General features: G+C 40.5%; 1 protein-coding gene across 2 annotated transcripts in view; it reads left to right on the top strand.

Annotated features, from left to right (window-relative positions):
• NPAS3 (neuronal PAS domain protein 3) overlaps window positions 1-18642 on the top strand; it is an 880768-nt gene that overhangs the window by 418962 nt on the left and 443164 nt on the right. For both annotated transcript variants that reach the window (XM_033188307.1, XM_033188308.1), the window contains exon 3: window positions 18303-18385. In XM_033188307.1, the coding sequence (XP_033044198.1) occupies window positions 18303-18385 (83 nt within the window). The remainder of the gene's footprint in view (window positions 1-18302; window positions 18386-18642) is intronic.

Raw genomic sequence — 18642 nt, 5'->3', positions numbered from 1 at the left:
CTCATACTCAGATTCTAAGAAGTGATTTTTCATCATTAAAGAGATTTGCAGTTATCATTATAGTTGTTTCTGCTCATCAACTTTTTGATTTTTTTGGCTTGTTTGAAAACTATTCTGACTGGCTACTTTGTTCCTTTTTTGTCATTTGACAGTCCACTTTGTTAGTTAGGAAACCAAATCATTTTGTACATTACGAGTTACTTGCTATTAGACTCATTTTTGTTGGAACCGAATTTGTCCTTTTCCCATCCTGATGGGAATATGAGCTTCCTGTGTTGGATCCCTGCTCAAAGGGAGCGAGGATGCTAGTGGCATGACTGGAGGGAGTACCTTTATATCCTTTTGTACAGTCTCTGGGCGGAATTGTTGAAGGACAGGAAATTCTTCTCTAGCAGGAGAAAGGCGTTTCCCACTTTGGTACAGAAATCTCACACTCCACGTCCTTTGGCACATCACTGACTGCTGGAGAGCATGAAGCCAGTGTTTACTGCTGGTTCTTGGGTGTTAAACAGCCCTCCACTGCTTTTATTGTACCATTAATTGCACTTAATGCAGCTGCATTTCTCGTACGCTTGGCTAGGCTCTGAAAATTAAGTAGAGGGTACTTTGTTATAAAATTCACTGTAATGAGCTCTGGTGGGACAGGGTCTGTTAAGTTTGAAATTACCTCGGGCCATTTCTAAAGGACTTCTTAAAATATTTCACATCTATAAAAGTTTGTAACTAAATAGCCATGGAGAGTGTAACACCAGGCAGAGGGAAATCCACATTTCTCCTCAGTGCATCTTTGATAAAATATGGATGTTTAGAATATTTAAGAGTCATGTTTGTTTTCTGCATTCTCCTCTGCCTTCCACGTTTGCTAAATTTCAACTTTTAGGCTGGCAGTATGTGCGTTCAGGTTTGGCTGTTTCACACCATGGTTTATACAATACAGACTGCCCCCCTACCTGTTTTTCTTCCTTTTGAATCTAAATCATACATTAAACTAGAATAAAAAATAGGACCCCCCTCTGGGTGTACATAAATTGGTTCAAGAAGGGATCACACCTCTGAAAACAAACGCACTGAAGAGACAGCTATAACTATTAGCCAATTAGTTTAATGTTACAACTACTAGCCAGGGTCTGAAACAGATTCGTGATACCTGACTAATAGATGCTTAAAATGACTTTGATTCCCCCAGTATTCTTAGCCTATATGACTGACTGCTGTAATGCTTTGCGGCTAATAAAATTTCAGATTGACTAATTTACTGGGTAGCTTTACCAAAACATCCAAGTAATCCGTACGTACTCATTAGAGACAGGTCCGGAACACTTTCCCTTAGGACTGATTTGAAAAACCTCACTGGGATCAGCCTCACTGAGCTTTAGATGCACTGGCACAAATCAGGTGGAGGATCTTCTATGGTTTTACTGCAGCAATTTATCTGAGTTTTGTAGTTAAAGTTTGAGCATGAGGTAATTAGAGCCCTCCAAGCTTGAAATTCATGAACCTTATTCCCCCTTTAATAGACTCTATACAAGCTTGCCAAACTCAGTGTTTGACTGATATATATGGAGGCTTTGTTAAAAGCCTCTGGTCAAAAAAAAAAAAAAAAAATCAAAATCAGTTTTTCTTTATTTTTAACTCTTACATGTATAAACACGGAAGATTGCCTCGTGTTATAACTGAGGGCCAGTCAGCAGTCTGTTGTGCCCTTTGGAAATATACACTAGTCAATAATCAAATACCCGCAGCCATGCAGCACCACACCTGCTGCCCAGATGGAGTCGACGACAAACATGACATGACCGATGAGGACTGGGGAGTAGAGGGGTAAAATGCTGCAGTCTATTTGGTTTCTTCTACTCTGTATCCTCCTTAGAAAAAAAAAAGGAAGATAACTTTAGGCTGCTACCATTTTTGTAGTAGGAGTGCTTGGGTGTATGTGTCTGTGCATTAGGCAGTCATAATTTAACCAAGCTTCCCAATGCCTACCATGTATATATGTTTTTGGAAGTTGAAAATATAAGTTGAAGATTTAAAAATGTCTATAGACACATACACACATGCATATACGTGTATGTACACATAAGTATAAGAAAGCAACCATGCCATACCACTTCTTTTTGTGTACTCTCACAAAAGATTATGACACTCAAGATCCATAATATACAATCAATATTCAGCTATAGTCTTGAGGATTTTCATATATGCCAAGACGCTCCATCTCTAATAAATGTTGCTATTATTCCAGTTTTGAAGAAGGGCTTGACATGTGATTTACTCTATAAAATCTGCAGTTTATGCATGTTCTTACTCATAAGTGGGAGTTGAACAATGAGAACACATGGACCCAGGGAGGGGAACATCACACACTGGGGCCTGTCTGTGGGTGGGGGGCTGGGAGAGGGATAGCATTAGGAGAAATACCGAATGTAGATGACTGGCTGATGAGTGCAGCAAACCACCATGGCACATGTATACCTATGTAACAGACCTGCACGTTCTGCACATGTATCCCAGAATTTAAAGTATTAAAAAAATCTGTGGCTTAAAAAAATTTACAAATAGCTCCAAGAATACACATGTTTGAGGAAGGGGAAAGGAGCTAATGTTTAGCAAATACCCCTTATGGGTGGGATATTGTCCTAGGCACTTTACATACACTATCTCATTTAATTCTCAAACAGCATGCTAAATAAAGCAGGTAGCGGTATGTTCACCTTTCTTATGTTCACCTTTCTGGTAACCACATTTCTCTGAGATTTTTCTGACTGGCCCAAGGTGGCACAACCTAGAAAGTGACAGAAAAGTCATATATACCACTTTGGTGACTTTCTTTAATCATCCTCATCAAAAGCATCTTGTCAGCACTCATTTTTGTTTTGCTACAGAGAGATTAAAAATTCAGATTGAATTAAAATTTATTGTTTTATCACTATTTGCTAGGTGTGTGCTAGAAAACTGTCACACATGTAACCATTGCCACAACTCTTTGGACTGGTATTATTATCTCACTCTACAGATGAGGAAACTAAGATCTGGATGTCAGTTGTCTTATCCAGGTTCACCAACTAGTAAATGCCAGGGCTGTTATTTAGAAATAAAGGTTTCTGACTCCCAACACTTGTCTCCCACTTTTTGACCCCCAGCAAGTGTCATACTAAAGTACAGCTGTCTTCCCATCTTTTTAAGTGTTCCTGAACACTTTCTGAAAAACATTGCAAGATCCTTTGATGGATATTGTAGAGGACAGAGCTAGACATATGTTGATACTAACAATGGAAGAAATTCTTTCCAACAAAATCAAAACCAGTATAAGAGTGGAATAAACTTGCAACAATATGTAGAGCTTACTTCATCTCAACTTTGGGTAAAAATTTGAAGAAAATAATGACTGCAATGATGCAAGTGAATAAAAGTAAGTTAGTTCAAGAAAATGAAAGTGACTATATAGGTCTTATCAGAATCTGAAAACCCCAAAGCAGACTGTCTCAGAGAGGAACAAAAATGAGAGGAGAGCTAAGGGGAGCAAATTGAGGTGAGCATTTAGTATTTTCTTCTGAGTACTGAGGATGAAGTTTGTATAAACATTTTTGAAATTCCAGAAAAAAATCTCTTTCTCACTTGCCAGATAGAAAGTTCAACCTCAGTGATGATGAGGCAATGGCTTCTGTAAAAAAAAATTATTGGGAAACAAGGCCTTTTTGTCTGCCACATATAGAAATCTTGGCTTTCTCTTTACTGGCATAATCAAAATTCATTAAATAATGCATTGTAGTTTTCTTTGATGATTTAGTATTCTTTTAGCTCACACCTGTGTATATTAATAATCACTTGCAATACTTGCCTGTGGGTATTTGACAGATCTTGGCTGCAAGGAAGAAATACTTGTTGCTTTTGCGATCCAGGAGTTGTAGGGACTCCAAAAGCAATTTCAAGTAACTCCTCTATTAATGACTTTTGGAGAACTTTTGCCATGGCAAGCGATACAAAGACAGAAAACTTGGAGCCAATCGGACCAGGAGAGAACATTTTTATTGATGAGTGAAGTGATGGATAATATTGGTAGCATGAAGTAAAGAGGAAGCCTCAAAACAGCATCATTCCAAAATGGGTTCTTCCATTTTTCGTAGCATATTGGTATCTTTGTAAATCTCTATATATGACGTTTCATGTCTTTGTGAACCTGGTAGGAAAGTCACTCTAGAGACTGGAGTCCTTGCAAAGGACTTGCTGTTTACACAGTGGAGAAAACCATGGTGAGACAGCTCTGATATAGCCTGTAGGACTAGCAGAATGGAGACTCATTCACATTGGGCAAGAAGGGACAGAGGTTTTGGGGGAACAATGATGGCTTTGGGTTTAGATATATTCAGGCAGCTTTCCCTATCCAAGTCTAGCTCTGAATGTGTATTATAGATCATTATGTTGTTTAAACATCATCTGGAGGAGCTGGGGGCTGAGATCCCTATTGTGGGGGCTGGGCACTACACCATGGTACATTAAGTTTGTAGTATCAAGTTATAGTGAAATATTGAAAAAAATAGTGTGTTGCTGATTTCTCAGCTTTACCTAAACTCCTGATAATTTTGTAGCTTTTTTTTTTTTTTTTTTTTTTTTGGGACGGAGTCTCGCTCTATTGCCCAGGCTGGAGTGCAGTGGCCGGATCTCAGCTCACTGCAAGCTCCGCCTCCCGGGTTTACGCCATTCTCCTGCCTCAGCCTCCCGAGTAGCTGGGACTACAGGCGCCCGCCACCTCGCCCGACTAGTTTTTTGTATTTTTTAGTAGAGACGGGGTTTCACCATGTTAGCCAGGATGGTCTCGATCTCCTGACCTCGTGATCCGCCCGTCTCGGCCTCCCAAAGTGCTGGGATTACAGGCTTGAGCCACCGCGCCCGGCCAATTTTGTAGCTTTTTAAAAGAGTTTTTCATCTCTGTCTCATGGCTTTTGCTTGCTGCTGCTTCTCAGGGTATAAATATCCAAAGTCATTTTAAAAAAATCCCTTAACCTTGGGTATGTTCCCATAACTCTCCCTTCTTAGGAGAGTAATCCCTTACTCTCCTTTCTTTCCTTTCCAGATTTTCAGAAATGTTGACCTCTCATTTGCTGCTCCACTGACTGCAGCACCCCTGCCCAAGATCTTCAGGTTTCTCCCATGACATTTGACAGAGTCCATGAGTCTCTCCTTAAAATGTCCTCTGTTCTTTCTAGGACATTGCTGCCTCTTTATCCACCCTCTCCTCTGGCTGTCTGCACTCAGGCTTTTGCTGGTTCCCCACTTCTGCTTCTTTATAAATGCAGATGTTCTCCGGGCCCACTCGCATTTTGTCCTCCCATGGCTTCTAATCCCACCTGTGTGCTAATGATGTGCAGCCAAATCCTCATCTCTGCCAAAAACTCAATTCTGCGCCTCAGGCCCTTTAGGCATGACGATGGGCTTGTCCTAAAGACACCTCCCTTCAACTTCCCATCTTCTCCTTAACACCCTCCTGCCTTCCTCAATGTCCTATCACAGGGAAGGAAGAAACCACTATGCTTTGTGCCAACTCAGACCCTTGGAATTCATACTGCACTCTCGCTTTTCCGTTAGGAGTTAATCACAAAGCTCTCTTAATCCTACCTCCTAAATACCTTTAGAATTGAACCCCTCTCTACAGTCTTACTAACTTAGTTACTAGGGTCAACTCGTCATCATTTATTAGCTAGACCATGCAATCGCCACGTTTTCAGCTTTCCTCCAAATACAGTTCCACCCTCTGCACCACGCCTCGGGTGATACAACACACACACATGCTTGTGTCCCTCTGTGCTCTAACTTTTCAGATGGATGCTGAATGCCATGTGTGAACTGAGAACTCCTTTGCAGTGTTGATGGGGCCATTTGTGACTGGGCCCAACATGTCTTCTCCATGCGTGAATCTCCCGTGTCTTGCTCAGCAGTTCGTGCCATTGCGTGTGTTCTTCTCTCTACCCAAATGCTCCCCTCATCCCCACCAATCCATGGCTTGTTTGCCTGGAAAACTAATACTCATGGCTAGCCCAGATGCTCTCTTTTCTCTTACATCTTTGAATTTCACTGGAGTTAGATGCTCCTTTTCCTGCAGTCCTCCAAGTAAAGCGTTACTTTTTTTTTTTTTTTTTGAGACGGAGTCTTGCTCTGTCGCCCAGGCTGGAGTGCAGTGGCGCAATCTCAGCTCACTGCAAGCTCCACCTCCTGGGTTCACACCATTCTCCTGCCTCAGCCTCCCAAGTAGCTGGGACTACAGGCGCCTGCCACCATGCCCGACTGATTTTTGTATTTTTGTAGAGATGGAGTTTCACCATGTTGGCCAGGATGGTCTCGACCTCTTGACCTCATGATCTGCCTGCCTCGGCCTCCCAAAGTGCTGAGATTCCAGGTGTGAGCCACCGCGCCTGGCCAACCATTACTGTTTTACAGTTTGTATTTCTCTCTCCTGAGTCTCTAAGTTCCTTGAGGGTACTGGTTCCCTGTCATTTCGTGAACCTGAGAAGTTTCTCTCATCTCAGGGCCTTTATATTTTCTCTTTCCTTCACCTGGACATCATGTCCCTCTATTCCTATTATATCCTTGGAGAGGCTTTCCTTGATCTTCCATGGAATACAGAAATCTCTGTCCCTTCTTTTCCCTTCCCCTTTTAAAACTGTTCCTTCATACTGCTGCTTAGATGGAGATGTGCATGTGTTGTTGCTGTTATTGTTGTCGTCTGGCTCCCCACTAGAATGCCAGGCCCATTTGTCTGTCTCCTTTGTTCCCTCTTTGGTGGTCCATGGCCTGGCACTTAGTAGGCCCTCAATGGATCTTTAGATGAATGGTTGAATTATATCCTTTTTAACTAACAGTGCCTGGCGCTGAGTAAGCACTTAGTAAAGCTTTATTAAAATAGGAAATACAGAGTATACATTGAACCGTGGTTAAATAAGTTCCCATTGCCTGAACTTGCTACACTGAAGAGACCGTTGGCTTCCTGGAAAAGAGAAGCAAGACAGCTGGAAAACAAATAAAAATGACTGGCTAGTGGCAAAGTCCGTTCTCATCAGAATTCTAGTTCAGTTATTCAGTTCAAATTTTTGGCAAGTGATGCAGATTCTTTTTCAGAAAATGTTGATTGATTGCACAGTTGTACCCACTTCATTTGCAAACCTTCATTATCTCTTTTTCCTTTCCTCCCTCTGTCTGCATTTAGAAGGGGAGGAGCAGTATATAATTCCACAAGGCAGTTTTTGTGAATAAACCAACTAACTGGCTGCTGCTTTCAGTCCCACAGTCTTCTCACAGAATACAAGTATCTGACTTAGTTGTGCATTCTCTCTTGACTGGATCGCCTTGCATTCATTCATTTGAGTATTCATTTGATTACTTACTCATTCACTCAGTGAATCAGTTGTTCAGTCCCACTGATGACACAGGGCATCTGTGGGCGCTTGGTTCTTGTCTAAAGCAAGAGTTCTTGACTTGGGGTCTATGTCTGTGTTTCAGAAGCTCTCTGGAATTTTTGTAATTGCATATGCAAAATTTTATGTTTAAATATTGTCTTATGGAGAGGGTTTGCTTAAACAGCCCTGTTATTCAAAGAAAGAAACATATTAAGAACCTCTAATAGAGAAAGGCTTGAACTCAGCCTTGAGTCTAAATAACAGGTCTTCAAGTTAAGTGTTTTTTCCTTCATTCATTGTATGGTGGTGATAAGTATAAAAATACTGCTTAGATATGTTCTTGATTCTAGGTCTGACAGTCTTATAAGCCTGTTTACTAATCTGCACGCTCCAAATTGTGCTCATCTTTCTTACTTATTTTCTAACTTTCCCTGAATCATTGCCTCTGTAGGTATCCAACAGTCAGGCAGCAAGGGTGATGCAGACCTTGATCAGCTAACATAAGTAAGACCTAGCTCCTGCGTAGTTACCATTGAAAATTGTGTGGGCTTTTGTTTATGTGAAATTAGAGGGAAGATGGTGGGGTTGTAAGAGCTGATTTCAGTTTGCAGTGGTGGTGGCTATGTACATTTATCTCATCAAGTTATGTCTGAGGCATTCAGCATCTTAAAACGAATGCCAATTACTGCTGGAATAGGGCATGAGTGAATCCTTCAAAAGAAAATTCAGTGGGCAGTTGCTGACACTCAGTGAATTGCTGGCTCTTTGCCCAAGTGTGTGTGAAATGTTTGCACTGGTTTGAGGCCCTGATTGCAGTTGGCTCGCAGGGTTTGTGGTGACACTATAGATTTGATAGCACACTGCAGGAAAGGCAGGAGCTGGTGACAACATACGGGGAAAAAATGTCTAATATTCCTGTTAAAATTGGGATAAAGATAGTTGTTGAGAAAAGTCATCTTTGGCCCAGCCTCTGCTTTTCACAACAAAGAGGAGAGAACTGACATGTGCTGAGCGCCCCTGTGGGCTGGGCACTGTGCTCTAGAGTGTTCGCTCATTCGCAAGTATTTATTGTGTGCCTTCTGCATTCTGGGCCCAATTCTAAATGCTGGGTCTCAGCAAAGCACAAAATGATTCCTCTGGCTTGGAAAGGTAACATGCTAGTGGGAGAGACAACACTATGCAAATAAGCTGCAGGAGAACAAATTAAATCAGGGCGGGGCATGTCACCTGTTCTCACAACTGCTGTAAGAGGCATTAACCCTTTTGACAGAATGAGAAATTGAGGTCCGTGGAACCTAATTTGTCTAAGACCACCCAGCTAATTAGAGAAAAATGGAGGATTTAAAAATTGGTCTGCCAGACTCCAGAACCCCAATCCTTTCCTCTGTGCACAGTTGTCTCCCCATGATGTGACCCCTCCCATTGAGCTCCTCCCAGCAGAGAGGACAAGCACATCCTGGAAATGTATCAGATATTCTACAGTAAGTGACTTGAATCACAGAAGTGCCCTTCAGAGCACAGAGGTGATACACTAGTCTGGCTGGTGACTCGGTTGCCCAGCACGGTGCCAAGCCAGATGCTGTGATACAGGTGTACATGTCAGGGTTTTCATCTAAGCAGTGGTGTTTAGGTGGAGGGGGAGAGAGAATTGTAAAGTTGGGGTTTTTGGACAGTGCCGAATGAACATTGGTTTACCAGTTGTAATTATGTGACTGTTACGCAGTATTGAGCCCCAAGAAGGCACTGTGGAGTGGGGTCCCAGTCCCTCAAGTTTCTAAGAATATGACAGTCCATCATTGTTGCAGCTTAAGAGAAAGCAAGTTGGCGTGGGCAGGATGATGCGCCTGGAACATGCATGTGTAGCTATGTTAACATGCTTTTGCCCTTGCCTTCATGTCTCATCAGTAGATCCCAGGGTCCTGGCCATGATAGTGCACTGTTCATGTAATTTCACTCCATACTCCTGTTCTGGCAGTACCTTACTCTGAGGCCTTCCCTGACTCCACCTTTCCCCACCTCCATCCTGAGTTGAGAGTTGTACTTTTATTGAATATTGTTCATTTGCTTATATGTCAGTGTCCCACTAGACTCTGATCATCTGGAGGGTTAGGAGGTGCCTTTTCATTTTTATATTCCCTGACACAGTGTCCAGCACAGATAGAGGCTCAACAAATAGTTCCCATGGATACTTTTAGTTTTCTTCTGCCAATGTATCTAGAAGTGGAAATAGGAGCCTGGCTTATATCCCTAGCACCTTGATCAATGGGGTTAATACCTTCTGTATTATAAGGCCTCACTACATTTTGGATGAATAAATGTAATTCCATAGCTTGAGATTGTTGAGCTTTGGAAATTGATTGGTGTGACCTTTCAATAGCAGGTGCTGTTGTAAGCAGAGTCTTGTGTCCCTTGGGCCAATACCCCACTGCTTCACAGAACTCTTTATGTTGACTCTTCTTTTGGCAGGAAACAAGTTACTGAGCACGATGCCAAGCACTGATGTGGCCCAAAAGCTACAGAGAGACAGTGAGAGAGAGAGAAAGAGAGAGAGAGAGAGGATGACTGACTATATGAATGGAGGAACAGGAGAGAGAAGAGGGAGAAGGCAAGAGACCTTGTGTTCTTTCTCCCACAGAAACACAAGCTGTTTCCTGCAGAATCAACGTTAGCTCCCTGTCGTATCAGTGGCCTACGAAGGCATAGAGGGTGAATGGAGCATTAGACTGGAAGTAATAAGGTTGTGCCTGACTTACCTCAGTATTTGTAGCAGATGTTACAAATGTCATAACATGAAGCTTTGGGATCTGACTGAAAACTAAAAAATCGAGATAGCAGATGTGGACGTCTTCCTTTTACCAGCAAGTGCAACTGACACTGCACAATTTCAGTGGTAATCTCCACCCCCTTCCTACTGGGTGGAATCATGCCATAACTGTTTGCTTGCTGCTGAGGTCAGAGGAGGTAACAGCAGTAAAGCGGCACTCATTGGAAAGGCTTTTAAGACAGTTTGCAAAATGAAAGTGTAATCATCCTTTCCTCCCTCGAGGGAGTGTACCAAATCTAACCCTCACTAAAAATTTAACTGCTCAAAAAAAAAAAAAAATTAAGTGTATTGGTAGGGAAGATAATTTCTACCAATGAAAAGTCAAGTATTAAACTTTGTGAAGTTAGTGCTGTATTCACATCCCAAATTTGATATGTTCTCTTTATCCCTCCCTTTGAGAGCCGTTATCAGAGAGCTCACAGTGTCTTTCTGTGAACCGTGGGCTTAATTCATGAGAGACACATGGTATCCCTGCCTGACATACGTACAGTAGGTGTTTTGTAGAGGAAAGTGTTCACTGGAAGAAGAAGAATTTAAACAACAACAGAAGCAGTTCAAAGCTAGAACCTGCAGATTGTACTCAGAAAGCAGGGCACCTTCTTACATCAGGAATGTGTTCGGACTTGGAGCCTGGACAGGGATCTGTGCTGCCCACTCTGCATGGCCCACTGGCCTCCTCTGACACACAGGTCTGCCTCAACCAGTAGACTGAATCTTTGTCGGCTTCACATCCGGAGTCCTTGCAAAGTGCCTGCCTCAGCCTGAGGCTCAGTACATATTTGCCACCATAGCCCTGACACCAGAAGAAATTAGTTTCTGTCTTCTTGGTCTGTTCATGTTAGATTAAAAATCAAGACTTGCTAGCCCTCAAAGATCCTCCTATTCTATATTCTTTATTCTGAAGTCACGTTATAACTGTCTCACTCCCCAAACTTCCCCAAATTGGGTGGTGGGAGCAGGAAGGGGGTGGTAGATACACCCCAGCATACTCCATATCTCTGCTGGAAATCTAAAGATAGGAATTAATTTTGGGGATGATCTGATTTTGTATCTTTTATTTATTTTGTAAAGAAAAAGAGGAAATTCTCATTTCTTTCACTGTGTAAAGGGAATTAAATAGTTAACTTTAAGCTTTACATCCAAAAGCAATCCCTGTGACATCAAGTGGTTGAACCCAGTAAATACTTAGGAAAGCCTTGGATGTTTTTTAAGTTGTTAAGGACTAAAGTCCAAAAAAAAAAAAAAAAAAAAGTACTCTCTCTTTGTAGTCATTGTTCTTCTGGAATAATTAAGCATGTAAAATTGGAATGATTTTGTAATAACTACCATTTTTTTTAAATTAGAAAGAGCACTTTTGGAGTCTCAGGTACGTCAGGGATGTCCTCTTCTTTTAGGCCAGTCCACTCCTCAGGACCCCTTGCATCTCTTGAGGATTTCCCTCATGTACCCCACTCCCCACACTTCAGCCCAGGCTGTGGATCATGCCTGCATTTTCCTGAGGTTCTGTCCTCCGAGACGTTGACTGTCAGATGTTGACCTCATTCCCTCAAGTGCTGTCACTCCAAACAGCAGCTTAACCCACTGCCTTAAGGATTTCATTGTCAAGGGGAAGTGGGGTTCTCTCATGAAGAATGTTAATCACCCCATATGTAGACCATGTGAGGGACATACAGTAGTTCCTATAGTAACTACCAGATTGTTGGAGAAAGGCCATTTCCCCCTTTTCCAGCTACAGAAGGAAAAATATCTGCCTAGGAATTCTCATTTCCCTCAATGGAAAAGAAAGGTGGGTGGGCAAAGTGAACCTTTAAAATGGAAACTTTGTACTAAGAGGTTCCTGTAATTTTTGCTGACCAAATATACAAAAACTTTTTTTTTTTTTTTTTTTTGAGACGGAGTCTCGCTCTGCCACCCAGGCTGGAGTGCAGTGGCCAGATCTCAGCTCACTGCAAGCTCCGCCTCCCGGGTTCATGCCATTCTCCTGGCTCAGCCTCCCGAGCAGCTGGGACTACAGGCGCCCGCCACCTCGCCCGGCTAGTTTTTTGTATTTTTTTGGTAGAGACGGGGTTTCACCGTATTAGCCAGGATGGTCTCGATCTCCTGACCTCATGATCCGCCCGTCTCGGCCTCCCAAAGTGCTGGGATTACAGGCTTGAGCCACCGTGCCCGGCCCACAAAAACATTTTCAAGACTTACTACGGTGATATTTGGTTGCTATTTCACATTTAGAGGACTATGCCATTTTAGTGTAGAAAATGATAAACATATTCAAAAATCATATGAATACTATTTAATTCTCAAGAAGATGAGAAGTGCATAGTAAACACTCCCTTGACTAAACAGATCAATTAGACATTGTATGTTTTCCCCTTAGTTCTTTAATAGTTGAAGCAATATAAATATACTTCTTTAAGAAAAGCAGACATGGTTTCTTTTTCCCAAAAGCAGTTCATTTATAAGTATTAAAACTTACACAGTCACGTGGTCCCTAATTATTTTACCTAATGCAGTCAACCCATACTTAAATGGTGGAAGATATTTAAATATGTATTACATCAAAAAATTTTGGATCATCGTAAGACTTCTTAAAGTTTCAATTGCATTGGATTAAGTATTCTTTTTTGTCTAAATTGGTGGTCTAACGTGTTAGTAGGTCTAAGGAATTATGAAGATAGATTTTTTGTTTTTAAAAATCCCCTAAATAGGAATTTAAAAATAAACCCAAAGTGTACTACTCCTGAATACATGAGTTTTTTTTCTAGTATTTGTTATCAAATATGTGATTAATCATGTGCCCAATTAACAATGTGTGTCCCTATTTCTCTTCTACAGTCATCATTTATCCTATATTTTAATCTTGATGAAAGTACACTGATAAAGCACTGTTATTCTTTGTTTTCATATATATATTTCATATATATGTGTTCATATATATATGAAAACAAATAACAGAGCATAATATATATATATATATATTGATATTGCGTGAAATGATATTGCATGAGAACTTCACATACAATGCTTTCAACAGCAGAATTTCAGTTGTCATGTTGCTATATGGGTTAAGCTGGTACCCAGTGTTATTTCAGTTTCTTTTCCAAACCTGAAAATCTCCCGGTGTCTAAGGCATGCACAAACACTGAGGAGTTTTGTATTGAAAGAATACAATTTGTGAACATGGACCTCACAGAAGGCAGAGTGGTGAGGGCCAGTTTCAGAATAAAGACTTAGCTTATATTACATGCAAACTGAGAAATTTTAATTTTGATAGGGAAACAGATACACACACTCATACATACCTCCTGAACTTCTGGGGCTCCTGGGAAAACCCTCCCTGGCTTCTTTGGCCCTACAGTGAGGAAGGCTAATTGAGATTCTTCAAGGGAAATCCCTTTCCTTTTCTTTATAGCCATGGAAAGACTCATTAAGCATTCTATATTCCATTCTTTCTCAGCTCCTGACTTTGCTGAGCCAAAGCCCAGGGAGTCAATGTCCAGGGATTCCATTAAGCACGCCCTTTAGTGCTCCCTTCCCCCAGGCTCAATGTGGGAACAGATCCTTGCCCCTTAGATGAAGGATCCGGAGGGTAGCTCTCAGGAGTAACTGGGCATGAAGACTGCCTTTTTGCCAGGTGTTCCTGAGATACTACCTGCTGAACTGTAAGACTACATTTGCCCGTGATGCCGTAGTGCCCTCCACCTTTTGGGGGAGGATAAGAAACATTATCTTGTTCTCCAAACAAGATACCTCTGAAATGATCTTTCCTATCCACCAGTGACTGCCTTGGCCTAATAAAACAATCCATTGGAAACCCTGCCTTGCGGTGTCACACTGCTCTTCACTTCAGAATACCTTCTTCAAGGGATCCCTCCAATAGCATGCCCCTCTGTGGCTCTCTGCCTGTGGTCCACCTTCCCATTGTGACCCATGCTGGCGAGGAGCTGGGGTTATGAAGGGAAAGGGCAGGGCACAAGGCAGGTCGGGCTCGTGACTTTTCCCCTTTCATTATATGTGTCCACCGAGCTGTCCTGCTTCTGTTTTGTAATGGGTTCTTCCATGGCAAGCTGACCTTTCGGCTGAATAGGTCAAACTCCCACTGAGCGCTAATCCTCAGCCCTCCTCACGTGAGTACCTCCCCTGAGGTGAGGAGCACCGGTTAGGAATATGACTGGGAGGGCCTGGTGTATTCCCCAAAGAAGGGTTGCCTTTTACTGCACTGAATTAATTCTCAAAGACCACCGTGTGAGGTTATGCTGAAGGATCCAGATTAGAACTTTTCTGCTGACATTGTGGAGGGGCAAAACTAATTTTTCAGATACATGTTTTAGACTGTGGTTCCCATGTGTATCTTCTCCTTTTTAATGAGAGAAAGGCCAAATGCACAGTCTTAGTGATTCATCAGATCATTTTGGATTTCTGAGACAATCAGAATTTTCCTAGTTGATTTTTTAAGAAACGAATAAACCCTTCTCCGTATATTTCTCTTCCATTTATAGTCTCTTAAAACTCTAGGTGTTTTGTTTTTAACCCTTGTAAAACACGAAATAGTAGAGTTGTGGTGTATGTTGATAATTATATACCAGACCTAGTTTTGTTTTAAATGTCATTAAAAATTTTTTGGACTATTTATTAGGTTTTGTAACACTAGTTACCTTATAGTAGCTAGAAATTTTCAACATCAAGTAGGCATTTAGTACATGTTGAACTGAATTTTAAGTTGAATTCCTATGGCTTGGGCTTTCTGTTTTATACTAGTTTGTATGAGCTGTTCAACTCCTGTAGCTCTTATGTCTCACTCTCAGTGAGCTGGTAACATCATCTTCACAGACAAGCGGTTGCACATTCCATTTATTTAGCAGTGCCCCGCGCGCGCGCGTGTGTGTGGTGTGTGTGTGTATAGGTTAATTTGTTTAGTGTTCTTTAAATTTCAGAAAATAGTCTTTTAGTTGAACAAACAAATAAATGAAATATGTCAGTAGATAAGTTGAAACAGTGACCCATTCCGCAATAATAAGTGTACAGTATGTCTGGGCTACCAGATGGTTTTAGTCACTGTCAATTTCCAAAATACAGAAATCTGAGAGAGCTTCATAAACAATGTATTACTCTTTTGAGGATGACAGATCCCATTGAGGAAATGCTTCTTTAGTTTTTTTTAGATCATTAGTGATACTCTATAAACATAATAAGATTAACATGGAGAAACAAAGTACCTGTGTTTGCAGTATTCTTGAGTTATCAGATTATTGTCTCAGTTCTCAAAATGCCAAATGTGATAGGATAAGTGCAAGATAAAAAGTACATATTTAACATCTATTCAGTTAGCATTAATGCTCAAGTTAAAGCTGGGCTCCTACCAGGGGCATAATGGGCTCCTGTTTAACATATTTATGTTGGTTGTAAAATTAGGAACTGTCATTACAGCCCACATCACCTGCGTAAGTGCAAAACATATAAATCAAGAGAAGTTCCAGTGACATAAAAATGCCATTGAATAGAATAGCATGAAACTACTTGCAAGATACTTGTATATTATGCTAGCATGTATGGGGGTGCACACGCAGATTTCTAGGGGGTTTGGAGAACAAAGAATAACTATACAGATAGAACTCATGGATGAAGACATTTCCTCAGAGCACAGCCTGAACCCTAGTGGAGAAACGGCAGGAAAAGAAAGGCCATCAGTAGCCAGACTTGAATAAACCCCCACACAAGACAACAGCCTCTATGCTTTCAGAAGGCATTTGAGCAGCTTTATGTTGTTACTGGAGCTTTCATTTTGGGCCTCCTAAGTGAGTGAACTTTTCTGTGATGTTTTAGGGTTCCTTATAATCTGGTGGCTATTATTCCCTTGGCCCCCTCATAATCCAGTTCTTTGTAGAATGATTTCTGTTACCTAAAATTAGGCCTTTTTTTTTTTTTTTTTTTTTTGGTGAGGTGCAGTGATTTATTTTGAACTTTGTAATTGGAGGCCCTGAAGTGTCCCCCCACAATTATGAGCTATTAATAAGGAGCTTTCTGAATCCTAATTACTGCCTCAAAAACAGAGTGGACACTTGAGAAGTTTTTCAACTCCCCCGCTTCTCCCTCCCAAAAGCTACCCACCCCCATAATCTAAAAAAAAAAAAAAAAAAAAAGGCTGCAGATTTTATTCATGTGGGATCATTCACACCAAGCTACCATAATGTGCAATTAACACTCTAGAAACTGAAAACAGTATTCAGCAAGACAGCTGCATTATCAAAAATGCCAAAGGAGTTTTGAAGGGAGTAATGTGCATGTTAGAATAGGAAATTAATCAGAAATGTGCACACCCACATACACACAGTAGTACTGTCTTAAGTATATCTGAATATTAAAATTGTAAAAACCCTATGTCTATATTTATAATAAAGATTAATCTCAGCATAGTAAACTGATTTTTCTGTTTTAAGATTTTTAGTTGTGTGTTTTGCTTCTGAAGCAAATGAGGAGGCTGGAGTAGAGATCTCTAAGATCCCTTCCAGCTGGAATATTCTTTTGATAATAATCACTCTTCAATTATATTTTATAAATTTTCCCATTGAAAAAAATGCCTCTGTTATTTTTCTCTTGTCAGTAATAATGATACTTAACACACACGCATTTTCACAGTGCCTTGCAGACATTGCAGACACAAACTCACATTTGCAGAGGTGAACTCCCTACTTTGCATAGCACAATAATCACAAGTGCATTTATATTATAATCCCCACTAAGCTATGGAGCCAACTGACCAACTTAGTAACTGAAATGCAACAGAATTATCCCAGCAGTATTTCACTGGAATTTTCTTGTCAACTAGCTGAAAGTGTTTCTAGAAGTAGGAAAGCAGGGGTTTTTGATTTTATTTCCAATTAGTAGTATCTGGGCTTGAGAGAGCAGAGGTTTGTAATAAAATTTTCAAGAAAAGCAGGAAGATATGGGGAATTTACTTGTTAGAAATATAGAAATCATCTGAATCTTTTCTTTCATAAATCAGTGTATAGAGAATGGATTTTTTATGATGTCCTCACTTCTGATTTCTGTATGTTACTTCCCCTTTTGTGTATAAATTTGTTCTGACCACAACGCATCCCTGGAGTCTCTCTGAATCTGCTGTGATTCTGGGGACTGCTTGATCTGTGCATAGTTCATTGCTCAATTATACTCCATTAAATTGAAAAAAAAAAGAAAAAATAGGCAGAAGAACAGGTTTAAAACAAATTGGCACACCACGTTAAAAGAAAAATCATAAACAGATGACACTCAATACTGAATTCCGCAGTTATTATGCATTAAACCCACTTTTGTTAAGGATTATGAGGACTCCTTGTGTGGTAGGCATCTGCAGGCAAAGCATGTGAAGCTTGCCTGGAAGAGGACTGAGTCTTAGTGAGAAAACAGGAGTGTTCGGGAACTCTAGATAAGAAACTGTCACTGTCCTGGTGAGGCACATGCTGGCCAAGGATCTACCTGGGCTTCTTGTCAGTCCTATAGGAATAGTTACGCATGAATATGCAGTAAATGTGAAATCCAGCCATCTCAGGATGCTTAACACTAGTGCAAATGATCATGAATGAGAATATCTTATCCAATATGTTGTGCTGATTAAATTGTGATGAAGTTACTGCATTAGAAAATACAAAAAGTTTCCTGTTTGTTTTTTTCTAGCCTAGAAGATGCAAGCAGTTTAGTTTTCTCTGGAGTGGGGTTGGGGGGAGATAAGGCAGTATGCAGATGCTTAAAAAAATCAATACCTTAATTTTAAGAAAAACAGTGTACTAATTTATTTTAAAGGAACCTGAACATTGACATGTTTTTATTCCGGTATAGGGAAAACCATCCAAAAGGAAAATGTTTAAAGTCTGAATGTATTTTTTTTTTTGATGTTTCTAGAAGTCAATATTCTAGGTTGAAAATTCAACCTAGGCTATTTTATACTTAGACAACTCAGAACTAAAATTAATACTGGGTGGTGGTTCAGATCTCATTGTTATACTAGTCAATGATGCCATTCAAGAGAAGCTAAGCTGAAGGTAGGAATCAGAGCTCCAACTTAATTGTTCTGTTTTCTTTCTTTTTCTTTTAAGTTATAGGTGCACAGCGAAGGAGAAGCCCCAGTGCACTAGCCATTGAAGTATTTGAAGCACATTTGGGAAGTCACATTTTGCAGGTACTTTTAAAACAAAAAGAAACTTGCTTATATTTTACTAAGAAAAAACCATATGTTTAGTCTTTTTTTTAAAAGAAAATTTTTTTAAATGTCAGCTGTATATTTGACTGTTGTGATTTTATCTTGGAATTCCGAAATTCTTATGAGTTTATTTTTTTCTTTTTAGAAAGCCATCCTTTGAGAGAATGTTAATGAGAAAGGGAGGGCAAGTATTATTTGTGCTGAAATGATTTAGATGAATTGCACTATTTAGTTGA

The sequence above is a fragment of the Trachypithecus francoisi genome, unplaced genomic scaffold, assembly GCF_009764315.1.
Source record: "Trachypithecus francoisi isolate TF-2019V2 unplaced genomic scaffold, Tfra_2.0 Lachesis_group3, whole genome shotgun sequence".
NCBI lineage: Eukaryota > Metazoa > Chordata > Mammalia > Primates > Cercopithecidae > Trachypithecus > Trachypithecus francoisi.
The sequence above is the reverse complement of the archived record's forward strand: the minus strand, read 5'-3'. Positions and strand labels throughout refer to the sequence as shown.